The 27747-nt window shown below is 38.8% G+C and overlaps 1 protein-coding gene across 1 annotated transcript in view; it reads left to right on the top strand.

Moving 5' to 3' along the window:
• Positions 1-3985: 3985 nt before the first annotated feature.
• DMD (dystrophin) overlaps positions 3986-27747 on the top strand; it is a 1017291-nt gene continuing 993529 nt past the window's right edge. The window contains exon 1 of the mRNA XM_034074486.1: positions 3986-4146. Coding sequence (XP_033930377.1) covers positions 4104-4146 — 43 coding nt within the window. The 5' untranslated portion in view covers positions 3986-4103. The remainder of the gene's footprint in view (positions 4147-27747) is intronic.

Genomic DNA, 27747 nt, shown 5'->3' with positions numbered 1-27747 from the left:
AATATGTTGTGCTTTCTTTTGTTGGGGGTTTGTTAGGTGCTTGTATCAGAGTAAATTACAGTGAGATGGCAAATCTGTTACTCTGTGAATGCTGTTAACATGAAGTTCTCATTTGATTTATTTATGTTGAATTGGGGACCCCTCCTCCCATGTAAATTATTCTGGCTACTGTAATATTTATTTTCTATGTCAAAATAATAGTTTTCCAATTGCATCTTGTCCTCCCTCTCCTCCCCCTCACCTTCCCCTGCCAGAGAAGGGCAGAGAAGTCCTAAATTTCAGTGTAGTTTTTTAATATGGTACAGGAGAGGAAGAGTTAGAGACCTGAGAACTTGGTTCCCATGACCAGCCTAAGGTTTGGCCATTATCTTCAAGTCCTAACCTCCTATGATTTAGCTTGCTGACAATAAACTTGGCTGCCAAATTTGGTTGTTGAAATCCGTTTCTTTCCTAAGGTCATGCTGGTGTATGCTGATCCCAGTATCCTAAATGGTCCCTGAACAGGCAGTTTATTGTTGGGCCTTGTTTTCTGATAGCTACTGGCCTCTTCGTGACTTTGTCCAACTCTGCATTCCTGTCACGCTCATACCATGAAAAAGGAGATATTTTCAACTTTATCAATACTTGCATTTTGAAAGGACTTCTCAAGCAGGAAAACAAACAGCCTCTGTATAAAGTATTTGTTACTGGGTAGCTAAAAATCAGCCTAATGCTTACTCTGAAAAAGACATTTTTTGTTTAACCCATTAATGATTGTAAAAGAGGAAGGCAACATTAAGAGTTGCCAGCAATCATTTTAAAAAATTTAAAATTTTCCACATTTTCCAGCTTCTCTGTGACCTTGAAGCTTGCTCCTTTTCCCTTTTGTACCACAGGCATGGTAGTCTCAGAGCACTGAGCAGTGATGCTACAGGTCAAAAACTGCTGCTTGCAGCATCCTGAAGAAAGAGTGAGACAAGTGGCCTCTGACTACCTGCATTTATTGAGTGTGCTTTAATAACTTGACATAGGTCTACAGTGAGGCTGTGACTTGCTCTCTGTTGTTGAAGAAAGCCAGAGCTTTTAAGGCTGGTCCAGATATAAAAAAAAACCCTATAAACAAGGAAACCTGGTATGTCAAAATACTTAACCTGTTCTAGGTGGTACATGCAATATAGATGTACACCATTGCCGCGGCCAGGTGGAGGGGAGAAAACACTGATACGATGTAGATTCACAAAATGCTCCGTTTATTGATTACAAGGCTGCTCTTAATATACTGTCTTACACGCGATCACGCATTACTTGATTGGCTGCTTCGCTTTGCCCACGAGGGATACATGCTCCCCTTTACCTCTCCTGATTGGTTTCACACCTTCGCTTCAGCTTAGCATTACATCATGCTTTTGCAATTACTGGCATCTTGTTATTGCGTTCCTGTTTTGCTTCTTCTTCTTTTAACCTGGGGTCATAATTTCACTTTCTCACAGCTTGCTGTAGGCCTGTTCAAGCGCCCATGCTCAACCCCCAACACACCATGTCGGCCAATAGGGACTGACAGATGCATATAAAACCTCTTTTCAGTAGAGTTGATGTGTCTCAGTGTTAAGCAATTACAGCATTTGTAGTTGCTGGAAATAGTATTCAATTTTAAGAGCCTCTCAATTTTCTTTATACTGCCCCAAAACAAAAAAAAAACCCAAAACCAAACAGGAAAAAACCCAAAAACAAATCCACAAAACCAAAACAAAAAAACAAAACAAAACAAAAACCCTAAGAATCAAAAATCAACCAAAAAACACAGTAGATTTCAACACTCACTTTTATTGTTTATCCCTGCAGCCCAAATGTTGACTCTTTTCCCACCTACTGCAGAAGCATCAATAGGAGGAAGGGAAAATGTTTCTAAGGTGAAGGTTTCTGTTCTCCTGTGAACAGACGAGAGGCTCTCTTGAGACACAGGGGTGGTGAACTATCACAGCAAGAGGAAGGGAAGAAAACCTGGGTTTCCTGCATCTGGATAATTAAGTTGTAATCAATTGCAGTCATTACCACTGGACACTTACTTGAGCCATGATTTAGAAGAAAGCATTGAGTAGCACTGCATTTCTTGCAGAGCCTGATCTGAGTGTCCTCTCACGGTCTCAAAGGCGTTGTCAGAGACGATGAATAATACACATGAGTTTCGTGGATTATGACTGTAGTTGGGTGTAAAACAGACTGTAGAATTCTGTTGAGATGAAGGCCCTCTGATCATATTCAGAAAGAGAGATTTAGGAACCTGGAAAGATTTGAAGAAAAAGTTTGTCACCTTGAAATGAATAGGAGTCAGGAGGTTCACAGTTCTAGCATTAGACACCTACCTTCAAGATAAACTTTCACTTGCAGTCTATAAGTACGTTACTGAGCCTCAGTTATTGACAGCATGTGCTATCAAGGGTGACATTAGATATTTTAAAACAGGACTTTTGCACAATAAGCAGTTCGTTTCCTGAGTTTGCTCAGTCTCCTTCTCCCTCAAATAATCAAAATGCTGCTGCTGTCGCAGTGTGCAGTGCTCTGCTTCAGATTATTTTCTACATCAGTTCATGACTTGCAGTTCCTGTGGGCTGCAAATTAATCCTTAGGAGTCTGTGGAATGTACTGTACATCCAGGTTCTCCAGTGTATTAATTTGACTATTGGTGTAGAAAATGCCAGTGGCTTTAAGGTTATATTTTGCACTTCATTTTTGTGTTTATTTTTCTGTATAATCCAGGAATTTACTTATAAATTTTTAATCACCATGAATAGACACTTTAACCTTCCAAACTGAAAAATAACTTTTCTCTTTTCTTTTTAAGGGAAAGATCTTTTAAAACTCATGAACAGCTTAAAAGTGTTTTTTCAAATGACTTTTTAAATGTAACCATGAATTAATAACAGGATTCTTTATGGTCTATCTCAAAAGGCGAGATGTATAGTGTACAAAGTACATGCTAGAGAAAGAAGCCTTATAAAATCTATGTTTAAGTGGGGGATCTCACAGTCCCTTTCTCAGGTATTGTGAGGATGTCTGCTTTTCCCTCTGGTATAAATTAAGTGGCCTGGGACTGAATGCAGGGGGAGAGCATGAGCCTGTGTCCCACCTGTTTGGGACCAGCAGATTTTGGGATCTGGAAGTGAAGGGATGTTCCCTTTAGAGAAGAGGCAGTGGCAGGCAACTTGCATACAGTCCTGCCTCTGCTTCTTCTGTGGGGTGTTTCTGGGCCATGAATAGCAGCCGTACCACGTGCTATTGTTGGGAGTGGAAAGGTCAGTTGTAAGTCAATAGCCTTTTTCTTTTTTTTTCTTTTTCTTTTCCCCAAGCAGCTACTGACCTACCACAACCTGTGTCGATATTTACACGTTTAGTTTGGCAACAGCACTATTTTGGGGTTTGCTTATTTTTTTGCCCTGCTTGGGAAAGAGGTTGCAATCCAGAAAGTCTCATCTGAGAGAGAATGGTTGAAGACAGGAGGATTACTGCATCTCTCCCAGAAATGGAGGATCCTGTCTGGGAATGGACTGGGGATCATTTGTGGGGGAGAGGGCAAACCTGTTCAGTATGGCTCTCAGGAGAGCTGCACAAAGGAAGCAGTAAAAGCCTTCACCCTGCTCTGTAGCACTAACTGTTCCTTGGGAAGCTGTAACACATAATTTAAATCCATTGCACATGCCACCCTGAAAGCAGAGCCTTATATGTCGAGTGCATGGGCTGTCCTATTATGGGAAATCAACTTTGTTTTGAGGGAAGCAGAGAGCGTTGCTTCTGCGCAGGTCCTGGAATTTGAAACATTTAGGGGCCTCCAAAGAGCACTGGCATTAGTTACCATGCCGGCTGGGTGGAAGTGAGGATCCTTGACTCTCCCTGCCTGGGACACAGACCCTGCCATCAGCCAGCCAGAAGCTCCATCCCACTGGGGTGCTTTTTGCGCTCTCCTCTGCATTGCTACTGGAGCTTGTGCTGGGACACATCTGTCGTTACACAGGGACAAGCCTAATTCAGCAAAAGCTACTGGAGCAGCAAAGTTGGAATATACTTTGCCAAGAAATATTTTGCTGTTGTTGTCTTTTTCCTCTTTTTTTTTTTTGTGAAGAGATTTCATGTCTGCTCCCATGCTTTGGTATGAGGAAGTAGAAGATGATTGTAAGTATGAACAGAGTGGCATAATTTATCACAATATTCACTTTGACAGAGCAGTGTAGTGCTATGCAGCCCACTAACAGCATGTATTTTTAAATGTTTGCTTTCGAGCTCTAAAGAAGGAGAGCAGTAGGGGAGGAAAATAAAGAGTTGTTTTTTTTTGTTGGGTTTTTTTTGTCTCCGTTAAGGGGGTAATATCCTGGATATTATGTGTAAAAGGTGTGCTCCAGAAACAGTACCTGGCTCTCCTTTGAATTATAAATAAGCCATTTCTTCCTGAGGCTCACCATTTTTTAAAGCATGGGGTTAAAAAATTCAAAAGACTTGAGAAGACAGACCCATATATTTGGGGAAAAGAAAACCAAACAAACAACAGAAAAACAACAAAACCCCAACAACTGTCATTTGCCTAATAATTGGGCAACACATCAAAGGATTAATCGGTTTCTTTGAACTTTAATGACATATGTAGTTTCACTGCCTAATATAACTTTTGGAGTAAGAGAGCTCTTCTTCTCTGGCCACTGAACTGTCTGGTAACAAGCGAATGAGGGGGTGTCAGTTTTGTTCCAAGTGAGCAGCAGCTGAGCTATCCCATGTGCTTCTCATAAAAGTACACGCATGTTTTCCAGACTTGCACTTGTTTGTTACTTTAAAGCTGTCTTCTGTGCAATAAGAAGAAAAACAGAGGATGCCAAGAGTAAGAGACAGCCAAGAATGAAAGAATGCCAGAGAGTTTTAAAATCTATCCACCATGCTCCCAGATGATCTTTCTTCCTCCTCCCCACCCAGGCTCCCAAAACAGATTGTACTGGAGGAAAAATATGTTAGTATTGTCCAGACTTAATCTGTGGTCCCCACCCCATGTTGTATATAATATTTCGGCTCTTCCACTTTTAGCTGTGTCTTTATAATAATAGAATTTCTGTTTTTCTCTGTTTTTCTGATTACAAAAGTCAGGGTCATGCATACACACTATCATTTTCCCTAATAAAAATAATGCACTGTAAGGTCACTAACTTCTGATGAAGATTCCTGAAAGTACTGGTTTTGTTGTAATTGACAGGAAAGAAGCTTAAACCAGACAATTATAGGGAACAGGTGTGGTCTTATGCCACAATTTGCTTTCACTTATTTCAAGATGAACCGAATTGTGTTTTCTTGTTCAGTAGATAAAAGTTTTATCAGCTATAAATTTTCTAGACAGTTTTGTACCCCTAGGAAAGGTCTTCATAGCACCCTTTACTTACTGGACACAATCTGACAGTTCAACTAGGGGTAGAATAATGAGATCATCCTTATCACATATTAAATAATCAGGAGACAGATCAATTTTGAAAATACTGGGGGTGAGGTTAGGAAGAAGAAATGTCGTGGATTTCTCTTAAAAGTTTTTACTACTGTTTCTCTAGGGAAAGATGGGACACTCTAGAGAAAACCACGTGGTGCCCAACCTTTTCCACCAGTCCTCTTTAGAAAGGAGTAATGAGGATTTGTTGTCTTCATTTTTCTATATACTCCTTTTCCAAGAGAGTCACAATGTCAGCCCAGACTGCTCTTACTCAGCCTTGAGGAGGAGACGGTGTTATTTTGGAAGCTGGGCAGGTGCTTGCCAAGTAAAGGGGAAAGATCCTTGCTGCTTAGCTCAGAAGTTATAATTGCACTCTGAAGATGTAGTAGGTGAAAGAAAGAAAGAAAATAAAAAATAGCTGCATTAGAGCTTTTGAAAAATGTGAATAGAAAACCTGGGTTGCATCTAGCAGATGAATAGCATTCTAGACAAGAGCCATTAAATCACTTGCTAAATTGTGTCACGTAACTGTGTTCATATCTAAAATGAAAGGGAGCTATCCTAGTGCTTCTTGGGAATTATTTAGTTGAATTGATTTCCTCACCTGTATACTCACTCTTTTAAAGGGCATGGCATTTTTCTCTATATAATTTATATATTTTTAAGGTTCTTTATAGTTGCATTTCAGAACAAAAGGAAATCCCCTATCTGCACTTTGTGACAAATTGTGCCCGAAACAATGTTCTCAAATTTATTCCCAGCCTTCATCCAGTACAAGTCACTTGTACTTGTTTCCTGTGGTTGTTTTGCTTCTTTCTCCATATTGGATGAAAACTTTTTACTCTTAAAAGTGACAGCAGTCACTTACACCTCTGAATTGTTTTTTTAAATGCATCCTTTCTCTTTTCTTAAAGTCTCCTATCCAACAATCCGTCCACGTCTGCATTCACCTTTTCCTTTTTCTTCTCTGCTTCCTCCTGTGCCACAGAAGCAAAGGCAGGATCTCCACTCCCTGCTTTCTCTCACATCTGCTGAGAATGACCTTTGTGAAAACATAAAGGTATTTATCCATCACCAAGGGCTTTACTTTCTTTCCTGAGCTATTCAGTGTTCACTTCTGTCTGAGTTAGACTGGAAACTCCTTTGGGCAGCCACTGTCTTTTCCTAGATTCCTGCAAAGTGTTTGACAATGAGACCTAAATAATAAAATGGCAGGGAAATGAGATATCATGAATTTCATTTTGTTTTAATTAAGATGAGATTAGTCTGAACTTTATCTTAGAAGATATCCCCACAAGGGGATTCAGTATCATATGCTGTATTTCTTCTTCTAGCAGTTATAATCCTCTTTCTGCATCCTTAGTCTGACATGGAACCAAATTACGCTTGCAGTTGCACATAGGCATCCTTTTTCTCTGTTTGGATTTGCACAAAGTAGTGACTAAAAATAGAACTAATCATCAAACCGGAGCCAGTGCAGAAAAGAAACTAATCCTGCCTGAAATGTGGGTCTCTTACCAATTGTTATGGGTTCATTGTAGTAGTGGTCCATCTGGGTTCATGCTTTAGCTCAGGTCAGAAGTATGTTTCTGGAGCAAATTCCCAGATGTCCCTGCTTATTACTGTGTATCAGTGTGCATCACAGACAGCACACCCTACATCCCTCTTGGAGGAAGCTGAACTTGAAGAAGTACTCTGGGTTCAGCTGATGGACACAAACACTCAGTATATGTCCAACAGTGTGTGAGGAACCGTGGTTACACTGAAGCTTCTTCAGAATGAGCCTTGTGGTTCATGCGCACCCTGGGGGAAGTGGAGTGCTGGGTTGGTAGCACCAACCCCTTCATGTTACAAAGATGCTGCTGTTGGGCCACATGATTTACTGTGGCCCAAGACACCTCAGTGCTATAGGAGGAAGATGGCAGCAAATTTCTTTGCATCTTGGATGAAAGAACTGCTTGCAAAGTGACTCCTCAGCTGATGCAAGAGGGTGCTTCATTCTCTCTACTCCTACCTAGTGTCCCCTCCCTCAACCCTGGTCCTCAGACAGCCCATGGGACACATCTGGCCATGGCATTTTCCAGGATGGTTATTGATCAGGGGACTGTATTCAAGGAGCACTACTGTGGCAGCATGCTGTGTATGAAACTGGTGATGCTGTGAAAAGTAACCTCCTCAGTGGTTTGTTTGTTGGGTTTTTTCTTCAAAGGAAAAGATAAATTATATTACTAATAGAATATAGTTTACTGATCTGATAGCATTATTTAAAAGTGGAAAGGTACAATATTAGTAGAAAAAGGTCAACCCCTGACTAATGCTGTGAAATTATTTAAGCCTCAAAACTGTCTAAAGGGTTAAGCACTTTTAAGTGATTGCCAGAGGGAACAGGATTAACTCATATATTTTTGCTATGGATTAATGTTAGACAAAGTCACATTGAACAGGATTGTGAACCAAGCAGACTTGTTTTGAAAAGGCTGACTTGTTGATTTTCACAGTGCATTTTCAATTAACTGTTACCCCAAAGCTCAATTATCATTTAGTAGGATAACCATTGTACTGTGTTATAGCTAACTGCTGGAAAAAAGGCTACTTGATAAATTTAGTGGAACTTTATAGCATCACGTTGCTGTTGAGGATGCACTTGCAATAATACCATATTGCTGTCAGGGGAAGCAGAATAGCACCGGGAATTTTAAACAGTTGTGCCTTATCGAAGATTGAGCTTTGTGGAAAGCAGAAATAATGGTTAGCTGAGTGTGGCTTTGCAGAATGACTTGCCAGCTGGGCTGCACCAGGGAACAACCTCCTTCATTTTCCTGGAAAAACACATATGAAACAAAGGAATTGGTTTTTGGGTTCGGAGTACTTGCTGCAGAGAACACAGAGACTTCCCTTCTAGGTTACTTGCCACATATGCAACAAGTTGGAACATTTTTAATGATGTGTTTTGAAGGACAGGTAGGCTGGATTTTAAGAAAGTCATGCTCTTTCTTGGTTCTGGTTGCAAGTCCTATTTTAAGTTTTGGATAGTATTTAGAGTCACAAGGCTGATAATACTTGGGTGGTTTTTTGGTCTCTTCTTTCTTTAATTCTGTGTTTTTAAAATAATCCTTATCCATGTGATTAATTTTTTATCAGCTGCATACAGTCTTTTATTCCTAAAGGCAAAATATAGTTTGCAAGTATTACAAGCATATGTAGAAGAAAGAAATAGTATTATGTGAGCAAAATCATTTGTTCTTGTAATTTTGAGTATGTTCATACAAGATAACTGTTAAGATGACACATTTACACTTAATTTCTTTTTAAAAACATTTTTAAAGGATCATAATTTTCAGCAGAAACCAATTAGCATAATTCTAATCATAAGAAGATACATTTGAGAAAGTTTCCTCATAGAAACGATTACAGAAATACATTACCAAGGGGGGGGGGGGGGGAGTTTCTACAGCATTTTTCTAGGTATCCTAATGGTCTGGGGATTCCTTTTTCTTAAGTTTAAAACTCTTCAGTGGGTAGAGATGACCTAAGTTGGGACTCCATATATCCAATTTTGCTTACCTTTCCTTTGCTAAAAGGTTTTGAAAGATTCCTGGGAACCTAGTGGGATTATTAGCATCACACAATGAGAGGGTTTTAGTCAGGCTAATCAAACCCTTTGTACCTGTTTCTTTTAATCACTTTATTCCTGCCTCTGTCAGTAAAGACTGAGAAAGCTATATGTCTACTGTTCTCCAAAATTGTCCCAGTAAAAACAGCAAACCGAGTACCTGACTTTCTTAATATGAACTTATGAAGAAGATTAGCAAATGTGCACTGGACTGGGTGCATACCCTTATCCTGCTGGATGCCCAATAAGTTGTATTTCTTATAAAGTGTGGAAGTCGTTATCAGTTGTGAAAAATCAATTATGCTGACTGCAGGAATGTGCCCTGAGCATAGGATGCCCACTGGGGAGCCTCCCTGTCTCACCCTAGTGGTGCTTGCCATGTTCTAAAATCAGTGGTTGCCCGCATAGCTGCGCGTCTGCATGCATGTGCTCTGGGTTTTACGGAAGATTTTATGCGCGGGTAAGGCTTTTAATTTTGTGTAGCACAGGGAAATGAAGGAAATTAAAAGGTGATTGGAATTTGACATTTCTGCCTTTTTATTCTGGAAGATACTTTGATGAAAGTGTTGAAGGCTTGGCTAATAGAGGCATTTCTGCTATTTCAGATACACAGGGTATGAGATTTGAGGGCAAGTCAAATCACAATGAGATGGGATAATGATGTCCTTGGTTTGTATTATTTATTTATTTATTTTTTTTTTCCTTGGTACATTCAGGTTTTGATTGGATTCTGTGTGAGGCAACAGTTTTCTCTCCCAGAAAGCCGTGCCAGTCCTTGGAGGCTTGCAGCCTGTTATCAAAGCAGAAACATTTTCTTTTGAAGGTCATGGATGGCAATGGCAGGAGAGGGAGATTAAAACCAAAGGGGTGGAGGGGGGAGGAGGGAGCAAAAAAATAAAGAAAAAATTCCTTATTGGCCCTAACCAGGTACAAGCTTCTCATAAGAAACATTTCTGCAGTAAGACCTATTACTGCTTTAACCCAGCTAGTACTCTTCTGATGGTGTATATATCAAATGATTTGTGGAGAACGCCAAGGTCTCTGTCCGGCTGTTCTCCTCCCTTCTATTCCTCTTGCTTCTGTCACACACAAATACTTCAATAGTTCCCCTCATCTATTCTCTAATTTGTTTATTTTCCCCACTTTTAAAAATGTCTTCTTTGCAAAAGACTCTTTATGAATTATTTCTCTCTGAACAAATTTCAGAGCTTCACAGCTGTTGTTGAGGTGGTGGAGAATTAATACAGGCACTGTATTTTCTAAAAGGTTAACAACATTATATAGCAAGCCCTATTGGAGGTGTTAAAGAGTACCTCATGATATTCTTGTATGGTGAATGCTGTAAATAAGCATATGGGAGCCCATGACGCATTTGATGTAAATGGCTGATGCTGAAGATGGGACTAACAGATTTGTGCATATTTCTTCAATACAGGTTAAAATGCTATTAGAAATAAAGATATCCTGTCACACTCCTGTGTTTAGAAAGTTTGAGCCAGCTCCCCAACTCTTCCTGCATGTCTAACCCATCCTAAAGCGGATCAGCTCATAAGAATGGGAAATGTGAGGATGTCTGTTTGGGACTGGGGAGAGCAAGAAGGACAGCAGCCCTCCTTGCTGCAGAGAGATACAGGTGGAGCCACCGCAGAGACAGTGATCCTGCTCAGTTTAAAAAGAGCTTATTAAAAGTGACCATGAAAATGAAGGGGAAGAAGAAACTCAGAAGGTAATAACCTGTGATGGGCTGATGGCAAATTTGTGGATGTGATGTGAAGAGTCTTACTAAATCAAAAAAATTCAATCTAGTCTCTTTTGTTGTTGTTGCTTTTAGTGAAGATTACTAGCAGCCCTTGCACTAGATTTTGGGAATATAATATTTATTTTATTAATTTGATTTAATTTACTGTCAGCCTTCTCTTATCATGTGATTTAGTACATATACTTACACCCTGCCCCACCCTTCCAAGCCCTGCAAACAATGCTGAAAATAGAAATCAGTATATTTTTATACCAAATTCTATGGCCACATTTATAAATGCTTCATCAACTGACAGTTACTCACTCTCCAAAAATGCAAAAGAACAAGATTACAGTGTTTGCTCTGCTTATTCTCTCTGTTTACAGAGGAGAAAGCTTCAGTTGCATTGTATGTTGAATGGAAACCAAAGGTGGAGCCAAGTAACTTCTCACAAAAAGGAATTCTTGTTTTGTTGCCAACATGAGAACAATTCCTTTTATAGTAGTCTGTAAAAGAGAAGCACATTATAGGGTTGATTCTGTCCCTTCCCTTTGTAATAATTAAATAAATCAGTTCTGAGAGTTCTAACAAGAGCAGGGAGGGAAACTTTCAAGTATGAAATACTGAATTTCAGGAGCAGGTAGATAACAGTAGAATGTACAACAACATTATAACCATAAGAAATCATCACAAGTCTGTTGTTTGTTTTTTTTTTTCTTTGATTGTTTAAAGTTCTGTGATATCTGCATCCTTGCATACAGGAATGGCCAGTGATACTAGTGTAGATTTAAAAGATGTTGCTTAAGATGCTTTCTGGACAGCATATAAATTGAATTTGTACTAAATTGTGCCAAATCCCTGAATTAGGAGTAAAAGATTTCCCCAGTGAAGTGTTGGTTTGTTTTTTTTTTTTTAATCTGAGTGCATGATTGATGTAAAGCTTTAGAAAATGTAAATTGGGGCACATTTTTGCCTTGGGAAAGGAAATCTATTAGATTATATTGTCCACTTCTATTTCCTGTTCAAAACAAGGCATGTCTATTCAGAATCAATTCAGAATTACTGCTATTTTTAGCAGGGTTGCTAACTTAATAGTGTTTTTCAACTGTTACAGCTAAAAAAACATAATTGGAAACATTTTCTGTTTTGAAACAAACTGAATGACAGCAAACATTCACCCTTTCATCCTATTAGGATGAGCCTATTTGTCCTTTGGGAACAGGAGCTGAGTTTTGAAGCCCAGACTCTTTCTGCTGATTCTGTTGTCAGCTCTCTTATTTTCTCTTTAGTTCTTTTGCCACATTCCCTTTCTCTGTGTTGTGCCCATCATTGCTATATTGCTTTAGCTACTTCAAATAAACCCTTTCCTGCTCCAAGAAGGCTTGATATTATTTGCATATTATCTTAAGATGACTTAACAGTCATTTTGCCAATTCTTCCCAGCTGCTGCTACTGCTGAATTGATTAATTTTGTTCTTGAGATGTTGCAGGCAAATGTGAAACAAAGTTTTCTTGACCAGTAATCTGTTTAACTGAAGGAAGGACATGATTTGAGCTTGTTCCAAATATGACCAGAGTTTTTTCCCTAAATTTGGATACCATAGACACAAAGGCTACTTTTTCTTATCTGGGAAATTCTTATCTAGAAAGTGAAAAATGTCTTAGCCCTAAATAGTAACTAAGGAGTCCATTTTTTCCTGGTGCAGTAAGTCAGTCTGTGGAGTTTTTTTTTCAGCCAGACTGTGAGTTCCTAAGGGTTGTTGTGTCTGTCTTGGAGTCCTCCCAGAAACTGTTGCTGAAATTTCACATACCAGCTGAGACTGGAGGTGCCTCTGGAGATCATCTACTCTAATTCCCTGCTCAGAGCAGGGTCAGCAAATGCCGGTTGCCCATGGCAGTGTCGACCTGGGTTTTAAATATCTCCAAGGTTGGAGACTCCACAGTCTCTCTGGACAGGCTGTTCCAGCATCTGGCCATCCTCACAGTAATTTTTTTTTGCTTCTTAAGAAATTTAATTTTCTTAAGAAAATCATAGAATTTTTTTCTCTTTCAATTTATGCCTATCATTTCTTATCCTGTAAGTGGGCACCAATGAAAGGTGGTCCAATCACTTAACCATTTTAATAGCCCTTTGATGGACTTTTTCCAGTATGTCCTTTGTCTCTCTTGTACTAGCAAGCCCAGTATTGGACTCAGCACACAAGCTTTGTCTGACAACAGTTGAGCAGAGAGGAAGGATCACCTTCCTTGACCTCCTGGGTAACACTCTGCCTAAGGCAGCCCAGGGTATCATCAGCCATCTCTTCCACAAGGGCACACTACTCTCTCATGCCCAACTTGGTGTCTATCAGGATCGCTTTTGCAAAGCTGCTTTCCAGCTAGTAGGCCCCCAGCGTATACTGGTTCATGGTGTGGTTCCCCCTCATGTGCAGGAATTTGCAGTTCACCTTGTTGAACTTCACGAGACTCCTGTCAGATCTCCAGCTGGACTTCATACAACTAGTCCTAACCTTTAAGCCCAAAAGTTCAGCTAATTTTCAGTACACCTCACTGGCCACTTACCTAGTCCATACTGTTTATGAGAATCTTATGAGAAACACTGTTGAAAGCCTTGTTAAATCAGGAAAAAAAGCATTCACTGCTCTTCCCCCAAACACTGGACCAGTCATCTCTTTGTGAAAGGATTGGTCAGGTTGGTCAGGCATTGTTTCGCCATTGTAAACCCACCTCGTCACCTTCTTGTCCTTCATACATTAGAAAATGGTTTTGAGGATGATTTGCAGATTTCTAAGAGGATTTGCTTTATCACCTTCCCAGCTTATCCAGGTTCTCCTCCTTGCACTTTCTAAAAATTAGAGTATTTCACATTCTTGCCAGTCCTCAGGAACCTCCCAGGATCACAAAAACCTTTCTCAAATAATCAATAGGCGCCTCACAGTGACATCAACCAGCTCCCTCAGTGCTTTTGTTTGCCAGCAGCCATTCAGACAAGTGGTTAGAAAGTGAGATGGGGGCGTCTCTCATGTGTCTGTTGATGCCAGCTTTTTGCATGGCACTCATACAAACATCAAAACTGTCCATATTTGCCTATGTGCCCATATTATAAATAGCTGCAAATCAATTTAGGGCTGGTCTGTAAGGATGTATTCATTTGAACTCTCTAGCTTCTCTGAACATCCTTTTACTGGAAAGTCCGTCCTGAAATTAATATTTAGAGTAGAATGTCCATTATTTGTTTAAATTCTGCCCAAGTTTAAAATCTATTTAATTCATAACACTAAACCTGCAGTAGCATCAGAACAGTTTTTGAAAGTTGTTTAAAAAATGTAAGTTATCAAAGTGTCTAAGGAGGTGGTGTAAATTATTTAATCCATAGTCTGCAAAAACATGGTTATTATTTTGAAGACTCCTTGGCAACTTACTGTCGGTGCAAAACTGCATAAAAATCTTGAACGACCTTCAGCTTAAAAAGATATGAACAAATTGAAATTTTATTTCCAATATCCTTAATTAGAAAAAGAAAATCAAAGCATGACCTTCATAATGTTTGTTGCCTTCCAAATCAATGCCATTATCCAGTGCACAGTCAGTGTGTCTCTCTCATAGAAGTGTGTTTAATTTTGCCACTTTAATCCTTTAGATGTAGATAAATTCTAACTGTGATGGGGGACCTTAACTGTGATGGGGCATGTTACTGTGGGCGTCTGCTGCAGGCCACCGGAACAGGACAACTGAGTGGATGAAGCCCATGATAGGATCAGCCTCACACTCACAGGCCCTTGTCCTCATGGGGGATTTCAACCACCCCAATATCTGTGGGAGGGACAGCACAGCCTGAAACAAGCAGTCCAGGGGGTTCCTTAATTGTGTGGAAGACAACTTTCTCTTGCAAGTGAGGACAAAATGCAGAAACTGCTGAAGGAGAGGGTGAATTGAGTCAGTTTGCAGAGATGAAAGCCATCAAGCTGGAGCACCTCCTGTACAAAGACAGGCTAAAAAAGTTGGGGCTGTTCAGCCTGGGTTGTGAGGCACTGGAGTGGGCTGCCCAAAGAAGTGGTAAGTGCTTCATCCCTGGCAGTGTTCAAGGCCAGGCTGGACAGAGCTTAGGGTAACAGAGTGTAGCGTGGAGCTTTCCTGCCCATGGCAGGGGAGTTGGAACTAGATGATCTTAAGGTCGTTTCAAGCCTTAACTATTCTATGATTCTACAAATGATGTTTGTTGAATCTTTCTCCTTATGTCTTTTCTTTTTTGATACTATCTTGTGTTATGATAATAATTTCAGTATACTCCCTCATTATTTTAGAGTACAAAAATCTAAAAAATATTAATGAGATGTTAATTATTTTTTCCAGACCGTATTTGTTTATGCCACCTATGTTACAAGCTTTATTTTTAATTGTATTTTCACTTGTTAAAGTGCAGCAATAAAAGGATTCTCTGCTCTTTTTAACTGCTAAATAGCATATCCTGCAATTACAGGAATTTGTAGTGCAACCAAATGCTATCTGCCTGATAACATAGTTTTCTCTGAGTCAGTCTCTGGCATTATTTTACTTAGAAGTTTCTGAAATTTAGCACGAGATGTTTGAAGTGAGATATTTGAAATGTTGACTTCTAATCAGAAGTCATTCAGTGGGAAGGATTCCCATATTGGAAACCTGAGGACTTAATTTGGAAACTTGTAAGATGTACTTCTGTTATAACAGCTTTTTATTAAGACAGAGAGTATTTTTGAACCAGAAAGAAAATGTACTCTGTGTCACAGCTTCCAGGATTCCTGAAATTAATCCCACTTCTATGAAAGTTATATTCTGCTTCAGTTTTACAGCATATAAATTTGCATCCTCCTAATTTTATTTTACTGTCATCCTTTATATTCTAATTTAATCCTCTGCAGCCTATTTCTTGGTCTACAGTGATACCAATAGCCATGGCCATTGATGGGAAATTGCTTTTTTGAATCCACTATTTCTTTTTCACACAGAAACAGAACAGCCCTCTGCAATTGCCTGAGGCCTTTTCCTCAAAAAAACCCAGAGATTGCTTTTTGTCTGTAATGATGTAGTTTTTATTTTCTACATGGTAAAATTCCGGGTTTTTTTTGTTGTTGTTGTTGGTTGGTTGGTTGTTTTGGATTTTTTATTTTTTTTAATTTTCAAGGGTTTTTGTGAGAATACGTTCCTGGGGAGTTGTTGTACTTGAGTTCAGAATATACTAAGAGGTTTTGGTGTATTCTATATTCTGTACAGTCTGTAGCATGCAGTTTGAAATAAAAATGGATGCATCAACAGTTTGCTTGGTAGATATGTAACACTGCCAGTGGGTCTACATGCATTAATTGGATATTAATTGCCAATATTCTGTGCAAATTTCTGAGGCCCAGATAGGATTATGAATTTGTACTCATTGTAACATAATGCCTGGCTATTTCTTAGTCAATGAACTTGACTACTGAAATTGGTGGAAGAGAGCAAGTATTCACTGTATAAAGAAAGAAGTTGTCATTGCTGTTGCCATGGTTGAACTTGTAGCGGGAAACAGTCAAAGGTGTTGCTAGAAAGAGGAGGGTCCTAGAGGTGAGTTTATGAAGCTTCAAGCACCTTATGTGATGGTAGTGACAGTTATTAGCTGTTACAGCAGTTGTCAAAAGATCTAGTTACTCTGAGACGTACTGCACAATCTAAGTTGAATGAATGTATAAATCGTTATAATTATTATTGATATAGTATAACAACTGAAAGTACTGTTTGTAGGAAATCGTATGAACACTTCAATTAAGCTATAATATAAATGCAATTTAAAATGTAACTGCAGATTAAGTGTAACACTCAAGCCTGACTTCATGCAGAGAAACCCTCTTATGGTGCCCTAACTATTAACAGTGCCATTATAATTTTTAACAGTGAAAAATGTCAGTGCTGTAAGCTAGTCATAATTGCACCAGAAAATCAGTGAATTCCTTGTTTCAGTGATTAATGCAGTCAGTACCCCAGGCTTCCTTATGAACAGATTCTTTCTGCCACAAGATTCTTCTACAGAGGCAGAGTTGCTGACAAGACAGGCACTAGTTAGCAGCTCAGTCTAAACACTAGCGAGGCAACTACATGCACTTGGGCCTCCATTTTGTATGTTTATTTATTTATTCGTTTACACCTTGTAATACTTACAGTAAAAGAAATGTATTTATATATTTACAAAACAACTACAAGAATTTGTTTTGGTAATATGAATATTATGGTAAATAGTGGATGCCTGAAGAGTAGCAGGCTTCTGGAGACAATAGGAATTGATGGAAAAGCAGAAATATGAAGACTATATGAAGCCACATGGAAAAGTGGGGCAGAGGGAGGAAAGCCAGAACTCATCCAGAGAGGATTCAAGGAAGGCCCTGAGACACATGGCAGGCACAGAACTGTGCCACCAAAATGCAAGCTTGCATGAGAATATAAGGTGGCAATACAAACAAGAGTAGCAGATATGGGCAGTTATTTTAACAGTCTTTACTTTTAATCTGTATGTTTGTGTCTCCATGTCATCTCACACTGGTTGGCAAGTAGGTTTGACAGACCTTGCTGCTGGAGTTACAGCTTTCACAAAGTGAGCGTGACAACAAGGATGGATAGATGCAGGTTTGTAACTCAGACCCCTTTCCAGTTCTCCTTCCCTCCATGACAGGTCTTCTGTATGTCTCCATATAATCTAAATCATGTTGTTCTCTGTATAGAATAAGCATGACTGGTTCATAGAATCAGAGGATCAACTAGGCTGGAAAAGATCTTTAAGATCCTCAAGTCCACCCATTACCATAGAACTGCCAAGACTACTACTAAGCCATGTCACTAAAGGCCTCATCTACACGTTTTTTGAACACTTGGAGGGATGGTGATTCCACCACTGCCCAGGGCAGCATGGCATACATTACAGATTATGCATAAATTGTGATTGGTCTAATTAATCACAACCTAAGTTAATTTATACCTCACTTGTAATATGTCTAGATTCTCTTTAGTTTTCACACTTAGTCAGAACACCTATATTACACGTCTTCAACCTGAGTCTTCTCTGAGGATAGGCAAGACTTGGTATGAGCTTGTTTATTCTCACTGAAGCTCAGAGGAGAGGCCTCTATAGACACCAGTAACCAGGGGGAGTCTCTGGAAGGCACCTGTGCCCTTCCAGATACTGCCTTCAGGTCTCTGCATTGGCTGTAGCTGTGTGGGGTGGGACACACTCAACTTCTGCGCTGATGGTGGAAGCCACAGATGGAAAACTGATGTTCACATCTGGGCTGAGGCCACAGGCCCATGTACTTCTGAAACAGAGACATAATCACTGGAGGCTTGAGGGAGGGAAAAGAGAGGATTGTTACATTTTGCAGTGCTGGGGCCATGGGACGTCCTCCTGTGCTGCTCCCATTATCCATTGTTTGGGTGGTGGTGCTTGTGCCAAACCGCTTTGTCAGCTGCATGGTGCTGGCCCTCTTTTGCTAATTTTTTTGTCGTGGTTCTCCCTCTCCCCCATCCTCCTACTTCACAAGAAAAAAAGCAGACTCAGTTTTTTGTGCAGTTTGAGTAAAAGATGTTTTGGAGCCTGTTATATCTTGGAACAAAAACCTGGGCAAGTTAGACTGGGCTTGATTGCTTTAAACAGCAGGTAAGGGGACCACTGGCAAGTGTCCTGCTCAGTCTATTTCTTCACTCTATTGTTAGTAAATTGAAGTTTTTGAAGTAGTAACACAGTTTGCTGTGGCCACTGATATGAATCCCTCTTTCCCTTTTTTCAGACAGATTCCTCGTTACTGCTAAGAACTGTCCCAGCACTTCTACTGCCAGGCTTGACCCCAAATCATCAGCAAGATACACTAATCCCTTCTCCCTGCCTGAAAGGATCTTAGTTCCTTACTGCTTTATAAAACCAAGACCATAACAGAACAAAAGAAAACAAAACAAACAAAAAATCCTCTTTGGAGCCTTAGTTATCAGGCAACAAACAGGAATTACTGTGAATTTTATTTCCATAGTATTGATAATAGTCTCTTGATCTTTGAAAATGGCTGTTGTCATCTGTAGTACTTTACTTTTTATCTCCAGAGAGCGTAAGTCTCACTGTACAGTGGACTCCTCTGAGCCAAGAAAAACAAGTTAAGCGCTTCCCATGACAGAACTATCTCCTGGGAACCTAATTCACATCTCAACTGGGAGAAAAAAGGGATTCAATGACATTAGGAAAAATAATGCTTGTAGTTTCCTATATATTGAAAACATTGTGTACTGTGTTTTCCTAAAGAAAGTGTGAAATTCAGTACTGCTTTCATATTTAATGTATGCCACATTTCATGTTACAATACTGTAAATATTAATAAACTTAAAAATCTTTTCCCTTGGCCATTTACCATGACACTTGACTGACTGCAGCTTCTCTGGTTTATTAATTTATACACCTAAGTCAAGTACAACCATGCCATGTTCAAAAATTTCTTTTGTTAGCAGCTTTGACTTAAATCATACTGTCATATCAAATCATCATACTGATAATTTTCTCTCTTTTTTGTCTTGGAGCTTACAAAGTGGGTAATCTCACTGCCTGTTCAAAATTAGTATTATTTGCCTCTCTTGCAAGAGGTTTTTCGCAACTCTGCACTGCAGTTTGTTTAAACTCTTGGGAGCCCACAAGTCTGCTGAGGAAGAAGATGTGGAAATTTGCCAGTCCAGTCAAGCTTTAATTGATAATTTTACTATTCAAAGATTGGTGTGCTTGGTATCCTTGTATAAAATTAAGTTTATTTTCTCCATAATGGTACTCAATTACAATGACAAAGGTACTGAGATATTGCTCAGTGAGGAGTATCCCTCTTGGCTCTTTCAACATCTCTAGTGTGAGGGTTACTGTTACTGGCCTTTCTAGCCCACTTCAGGGCTTGTCATTCTTTGAAGAACTATTCATACTCAGGTCTTTAGAAATGGCTTCTGTAGCTAGCAAAGACATTGTTCATTTTTGCTTTTTCCTTGTTCTGTGTGCTTTGACCCTAAGATATCATATAATTCGTTTTGTCTTTTCTCCTCTCACTAATTCACCTATGTTTTTGTTATATGCTTTGATAATACAGAGCATTCTGTATCTAAGATAGAAGCCCTTTCCCCTTGTTTGTAGCTGCCCTACAAATGACTCAAATGTATTTGCACAGTTGATAATATCCCTGACTTAGAATATTGAACTTGTGAGAGACTTTCACAGAGGACATATATGGCTCAATCAGCAACTGATTCAAAGATGGACTTACTGTATGTGGATTCACTCTTTTCCTGTTAATGCAGATGCACTTTATTCAGAATTTGGGGAGTAGTTTCAAGGACTATGACACAAATGTGTTGTTATCATTGCTTAAACATGTTACCTAGTTCAGTATTTGTGGCTAAAGCTGAACTTTGCCTATTCCCTGACTAATGTTTGAGTTTGCTTTAGAAATGTTTAGAGAACTTAGGAAATCTGCACAGGTTTATACAATAATACTGTGGACATGTATATAGTTTGTATGTATATGAGAGACATTATGCAAATGTAGGGTGATATCATCCTTACAGCTACATCTATAGGTAATTACAAATTGAGAAAAGCCTAAAATCTTACCATTACAAAATTGTAGGAACCATACTGAGTGAAAAACTGTATTCTCCCTAGTGATGGAAGTTAAAACTGCTGTACTAGTTAGCCATGAAAAGGCTAAGAGAGGATCTAATTGCTGTCTTCACAACCTAATAGGTATTTATGGAGAAAATTAAGTCAGACTCTGCTCATGGGCATACAGGGAAAGGATGAAAGAGGTTTCCAAAATGAAAATTTTTACAAGATACCAGGAATATTATTACATTTTTTTTTTTTTTTTTTTTTTTTTTACTGTGCATGTCACCAGTTAAGCACCAGAGGAGTCTGCCCAGAGGGGGTTGTTAAATCTCCTCCCCTGGATGTATTCAAAACTCAATTGGGCACAGCCCTGAGCTACCTGATCTAACTCTGAAGGAGAACCTGCTTTGAGCACAGTGTTGGAATAGATAGCCTCCCTTACCTGTATTATTCTGTAATTTTTGTAATTTTATGCTTGCTTTACTAAGAATATCCTAAGCAAATTTAATTTAGAATAGAGGTATAGGTCAATAGACTTTCTAAGAAAACCACTGAAAATCTGTAACTTATCTGTTGAATCAAAAATTTATTCTTGGAAACTACTATTTATTTTATTTGATTATTCTGTTTTCCACAAACTGTGGTGTTTGTTCCTCAACTCCTTTTCCCCCCTACACCTTGACAAATCCCATTTTACATTTAACTTTATTTCAGTGAGATATCGTGCTGGCTGGGTATTTTGCATGTAACTTTATTTCAGTGAGATATTGTGCTAGCTGGGTATTTTCTCAGTATAAATGCTCCAGACTGTAGGCTCCTGTAATTATTAGAACTGCTTCTTAATGATACACAGAAATAACAATACCTTCTGTACCCAATAATGCAATAAAGGATGAGCCTTGACATGTTTAGATCTATGATATCTAATGGTACACAGGGCAGAAGGCTCTTATTTTTGTTGCACAGTAATTGTGCTCAAAGCTCTACATAGCTGTTTGTCTCAATCCCTGGGCCTTGCATAGGCCTTCTCAAAATAGTTTCCACTGCACAGAAGTAAAACAGATTTGACCTGGATTAACTGGAGCATAGACTCCTAATGATCCAGATGGATGAACATTCCTGTTTGGCAGAAATGATAGTTACAGTGTTTGCCACAAGAATGTCAGCAGTTGCCTTGGTTTTCTACTTAATAAAAGAAGTATTTTTAATCTTGGTCTAAAGTGGTTAAGTAATGACTGCTGTGAGGCATTTCCTTTTTAAAAACCTTATCTTAGGTCATTACGAAGTTCACAGGGAGGATCCGGAGCTGGAATGGTAAGTGAGGTTTCTCCCTGTGACTCTGGCTCAGTAACTGACACCTAGCCCTGAGCTGGATAAAGCACCCAAAGAAGAAAGCTGTTGTAACACTTTAAGTAGGAGGTATGGAGATTCTTACTTCATTCACATCCCTTGTGCAGAAAGCAGGGAAACATCATAGAAGCTGCTCTCAGATATGCATCAGGCAATAATTTGTAGAATGCAGTATTGAAGATCCCAACAGTTCACATCCAAGTGCAGAAAAACTTCGTGGATGTAGCTGTTCTCCAGGCTCCTGTGTCTGCACAAACAGGTAGTGCAGCAGCCTCTGCCTGCCAGCAGAGTGAAACAGTATCCCCATGCTGTGCCTTAGAATGTTGATGTGCTGCGTGCAGCTGAAATAGATGATATTCTCAGTGCGGATCCTTTATCACCACCCCTTCTGCCATCTCATTCAAATTCAGAGAGCTTTCTCATGGACTGACAGTGCTGCTGTGAAGCACGTGAGGGAAGGGGAGGCTACCACGTACTTATCAGCTGCCCTAACCCAACTTTGCTGTGTATTTGCACTTGTGCCAGCTTCCTGCAAGAGGAATGGAGAAGTGCTTATGAAATAGGCTTGTGCTCATTTTTAATAGGTACAGATACATACAAAAGCAAGGAAATACACTTGAAAGACTATATGTGTTGGGAGGAAGGATTATATATGAAAAGGATTGGGGTTTCCTACTTAAATACTAAAAGAGAGCAAGCCCTATCTCTGTTATTCAGCATAGAAATTCCAGCAAATTCACTGGCAAACTGTGAACGGTACAGAAAGACCATGTAACTTAATAGCTGCTCTTCCAAATTCTGTTTTGACCTTTCAGCTATAAAAGGCAATTCCTTAGAGTTTCCAAAGGTACAGTTCATTGCTCTTTGGTTTAGCGTTACAGAGCAAGTATAGTAAGTAATAGACCTTATTACAGTTACTTTTTCTCTTTGCAAAACCATCATACACCTCTTTGACCTTTACAATAAAAAGTGCAAATACAGTTCAGCAAATGTTTCCAGCATTAATTTCTGTTATTCAGAATTACAAATAAACGAGTCTTAATCCATATGGATTGTATAAAGCCTATTTCACTCCTTTTTGCTTTATTCTTGTTTTGATAGCTTTTCTTAGCTGCCCTTCACCCAATATCCCCCTTGTTCTAAATCCTTTTCTTAGTTTTTTTTTTATTTGTGGCTGCACAGACCAGAAGATAATTTTTTTGTACACTGTGAAGTTATTTGACCAAAAAAATAAAAAAAAAAAGAAACCAACCCTGTAAATCACAGTAAGTCAACCATGAAAAATTTATAAGAAATTTTCAGTTTCCTACTGCTCTGGGCAACCTATTATCCTTTCCTTCCAGTTACAAACTTAAAGATGTGAAGGTTGTTTTGCTTACTCTTTTTTCTGCTGTTTGAGCCTCTTTGTTTGAAAAGGAACTGACTTCTATGCAGCACTTGTATATGAAAACCAAAGCATTACCAAATTAATGATGGAAGCAGGAAGAATCATAGCTTTTAATTGTTAGGAGAACAAAACATTTTACAATTCAAGGGTGTGACCTCAGTAAGTTCATTGCTTAAATGTTTTATTTTTCTTAGCTTTAGGAAAAAAATAGCACTCTGTAAAATCTTCTTTGCTGATATACATGGATATAATTCATTTGACTTTAATTGAGGATCTGGCCCAGGCTTTGATCTCTTTTTAGAACTTGTCCAACTTTTCCCTTTATGGCCAACAGTGTAGTACCAAATTTCTGCTAGCTGAATACATGCACTATATATATAAAAAGTGACTAGTGACCTTTAAATAGTTACCAGCGGGCAATTTTTAACTCATTATAATAGTTTGAAACTATTTGGATTCCCTATCCTTGCTGCAGTATGCAGCACATTAACATTCCAGAGCCCACAGGGACATTTACTATGAATTGTGACAGTGTTTTCCTCTGTGGCAGCTTTCAACTCTTCACTTTGTAGCTGAGTCCTACTCTGAGTGGCTCTATAGTGTGGCAACTGTAAGGAGCACTGGGGAGGTGCTGTTGTGGGCAGTATACCAGAAAACAGATTTCAGCCAATGCCTGTGTCCAAAAAATAGAAGTGGGCACCCTGGAATCTATGGAGCTCCCATTATCAGCTGGTGAAATACACTGCAAATGGCAATTGTTTCCTTAAATTTGAACACATATACCATCTGCATCTAAATACAAAATAAAGGTTGCAGACTAACACTTGTAAGAGTGGGGGAAAGGCTTATTTCCTGAAGTAATAATACTGCACAGAATGGAAATTTTTCTCTACAAGTACAAAGCTTTTACCATCATCGGGAGTGACTGGCTTGTGAAGTGGAAGTCCAAAAAAACACACTATAGAAACCAAGCGTGGCAGTATATAGGCTCTATACATACATGTTTTGCTGAGCCCATGGAATAGCAGAACTGTGAATATGCTTCTTTCCAGTTTCAATTATGTCTTTATTTTCTGCACACTTATCTGTATTAAGTATAAATTGAGCTGTATTATAGAATATATCATAAAAAGGGATCTCTTGAATAAGGAATAAAGGAAGAAATAGCTGCATCCTTCTAAATGTCAAATAACTGATCTAAATTTTCCATAGGGATAAATATGTTCTAATAATTGCTTAGGTTTATTGAGGAAAAATATCAATGCAAGGCCATAAACTGGAGTGGGGTACTAAAAAAATCTCAGACAACTTCTGTTTTATTGTCTTAGTCTGCTTTAACAAGATTCACCAAAGAGCAGAGGGTTTTATTTTGTAAAAGGGAATAATTTTCTTTCATTTGTTTCATTCTGCATTTTAAATTTGTGTTTCAAATACTCCTCAGCTCTGAAAAGCAGAGTTGTCTTTCACCAGCCAAGTGACTGCATGTTGGAGGACTATGGACAAATTTTACTTGAAGTGACAGTTTGTGTGAGAACTGCTGAAATTATAGATTATATATCAGCTTCTCTAACAGGAATAAGTATTAATGTTTTTAGGAATTATATTTGTGGCTGAACAAATGCTGTGGATATTTGGGAGCTTGTATGACACTACTTGGATTGATCAGGGAACTAACCTTTTCAGTGAGAGTTTTTATCAGGTATAAGGGCTGTATTACTCCTGATTCATTGTAATATTATGTGTTAATATTTCTTTTTGTCTGGTTCTGTTACTTCAGAGATGTTTTTTGACAGGAAGTGTGATGCTCAGTAAATGTGACAGAATTTAGAAGATTTCAGTATGTCCCTTTAGATTTGAGGCCAGACACTCAGCGATGACTGAAGACCATGAAATCTCCTTTCCTTGTCAGGGACAGTCTTTGCCTCAGAGAGGGTGTTGCTTCTGTGAAGTGCCATGATTTACCATTTCGTCATGTAGTGTGCATTGTGCTTGTTTACAGAAAATATGTTGTGAAATGGCTGTAAAACTATAGCAGGGCTTTTAAAAAAAGGATCTAGATCAGAAAGAGTTTTACTGTATTTTTTTCCCTATATGTTCGCTGCGCAGTATGAAGATGAAATAGTCGTATTGCTGCTTAAAACATATACATTGCTTTTGTTCACAAGCAGAGTGAAATCTTTGTGAGCTCATGTGCTAGAGATTGCTCACATCACTCTTCTAACCCTGGGACACACAGTTCAGCAGTAACCTCATAGCTGAAACTGTAGCAATAACAGAACCATGGGAAGGAGAATATGGGGCTCACAGATGTGGTCTGGATAAAAGTATGAGCATGTGAGGGTTAGTTTGAGCTTTAACATGCGGTCAAAACAGCAGTTCTTCGGAAAAGCCCAAGTTTAAATTGAAGCTGATGGCCAAGTCTGGTGAATTGTACCAGACTTTGCTAGTTTGTGAAAACAGATACAAAGATCAGAGATAATTCCCTAGTCCTCTGTGCCTGACCTGAGAGTCTGGTTCCCTGTAGATGAAAGATTAATGCAACAACAGTCATTTACTTTCAAATAATGACAATATTCTATGTGGCCCCTTTGTGTTGCTTTCATATTAGAGGGCTTTAAAATCTTTCTGTGCAACACTGAGAGAAAACTAAATTGAGTAATTCTCTATCCTTTCCTTGACAAAAAGGGTGAGTGGAGAAGTGACCTTTGAACAGTGCAGAACTGAAGAACTGTAGTTTGTATGAACTTTTTTTTTGTCACTAATAAAGCAGCCCTGTCCTGTAGAAGACACAACAGATAGCTATGAACAGCTGTACAGCCCAGTATAAAGTTCTACCAAAATAATGTTTTGGTATACTCACCTAGAAATATATTAATTTATCCTTTTTTTTAGTGCAAAAAGTAAGTTGTTCCTCTTCAAACAATTAATAGGCATGTTACCATGAGCTTGTGCATTTGACCTATGTGGGAGTTTATTGGAAGTGTAGAGAACTTTAGATTTGTGGAAAGTCTTTGTAATTTATGTTTCAGAGGAAACTAGGTGAACCTGATATCAGGAAAAGCTTGGCTATTTCCTTCTAGTTTAAGGGCAATTTTTGTATTTACATGAGAAAATTCATGTCAGATCCAAAGGCCACCTTGACCCACATCCTGGATTTGATACTAGCTGTCATAGAGGTAGGAATGTCTTAATATGTCTATTAAGACACTTGCTTAGACAATAATATAAGTTTTAAAGTTTAAGATAACATAGTTGATGTTACCTCATCACAGGGAGACCACATGATTTTTTTTAAATGCTTTTGAGAGTAATATAAATTATTAGGAGGCTAATTTCTAGCAAAAGACTGTTTTCTTGCAGTGGCATTTATTTGTGATTAAATTTGCAATATATTTATGTGGGGATGGATACTAAGGAGAAGTAAGAATAAGAATGAGCAGTATGAATGTCAAGCTAGAAGAGTAAAAGGATGGGATATCCTGTTGCTGATGTTATTTAGTTGTAGAAAAATCCTTAAAGGATTGATATGTCCTGGATGCTCCATTTCTTGAGACTAACTCAGCAGATGAAAAACATGTACAATAGGGAATGGTTATGTCTTCTGTCATGAACACAAGTGGATGAGCAAATATCTCTTCTTCATCTGTATGGTCTGTCATTCATTTCTGCTAATAAGGAAATCTTGGCCAAATGGTATTGCCAGTTACAGAAGTGTAGATCCAGGACTTCAGGGTAAAAGAGATTAGAACATGGCTGCTCTCCCCATTTGTGTCTCTCTCCCTCATACTTAGCTTCTCAGACTTCTTTTTTGTTTATCTTACCTTTTCATCATTTTTATCATTCCCTTCAACTTTATTTTGCTTTGGTTTGCAAGGTAACATACAGATTATCTGCCTCATTAGCGGCCCCTGTGTTACACGGATCCATAGCCAGCTTGCTCTACTATTTTCTGAATAGTGAAAGTTAAATAAATACTCAAGAAGGGCAGAATAATATCTTAATCTGTCAAAATCCTCTCCCCTGTCATCTTATATGATCACCTCTATGTACATGTACCTTCATTGTTCATAATAATTTTTGACAGCTATTCCTGATTAACAGTAATAGCAAGGACAATGTGCTAGGACTTTATCATGCTAGCTGGTAGAAGTCTGTCATGCTGTCTTCATAGCTTTCACCAATAGCAAGTGAGAGGGACTGGGAAATAAAGATTAATCTCCTTCCTGAACATCTTGTATTTGTTAGTTTTGGGGTTTTTTTTATTACTACTTTGGGGTGGGTTTTTTTTTTTTTTTACATTTCTCGGTTGCTCTTTTCAGTTTTTCCTTTCTTTTCCTGAACTTCTTGCTCTTCCTTGTTTTCCTATATGTAGAATCATAAAATCATAGGATAGTTAGGGTTGGAAAGGACCTTAAGATCATCTAGTTCCAACCCCCCTGCCATGGGCAGGGACACACTAAACCATATCACCCAAGGCTTCATCCAACCTGGCCTTGAACACTGCCAGGGATGGAGCATTCACTACCTCCCTGGGCAACCCATTCCAGTACCTCACCACCCTCACAGGAAAGAATTTCTTCCTTATATCTAATCTAAACCTCCC

The sequence above is a fragment of the Melopsittacus undulatus genome, chromosome 2 (genome assembly GCF_012275295.1).
Source record: "Melopsittacus undulatus isolate bMelUnd1 chromosome 2, bMelUnd1.mat.Z, whole genome shotgun sequence".
NCBI lineage: Eukaryota > Metazoa > Chordata > Aves > Psittaciformes > Psittaculidae > Melopsittacus > Melopsittacus undulatus.
This window is presented reverse-complemented; position numbering and strand designations above follow the sequence as displayed.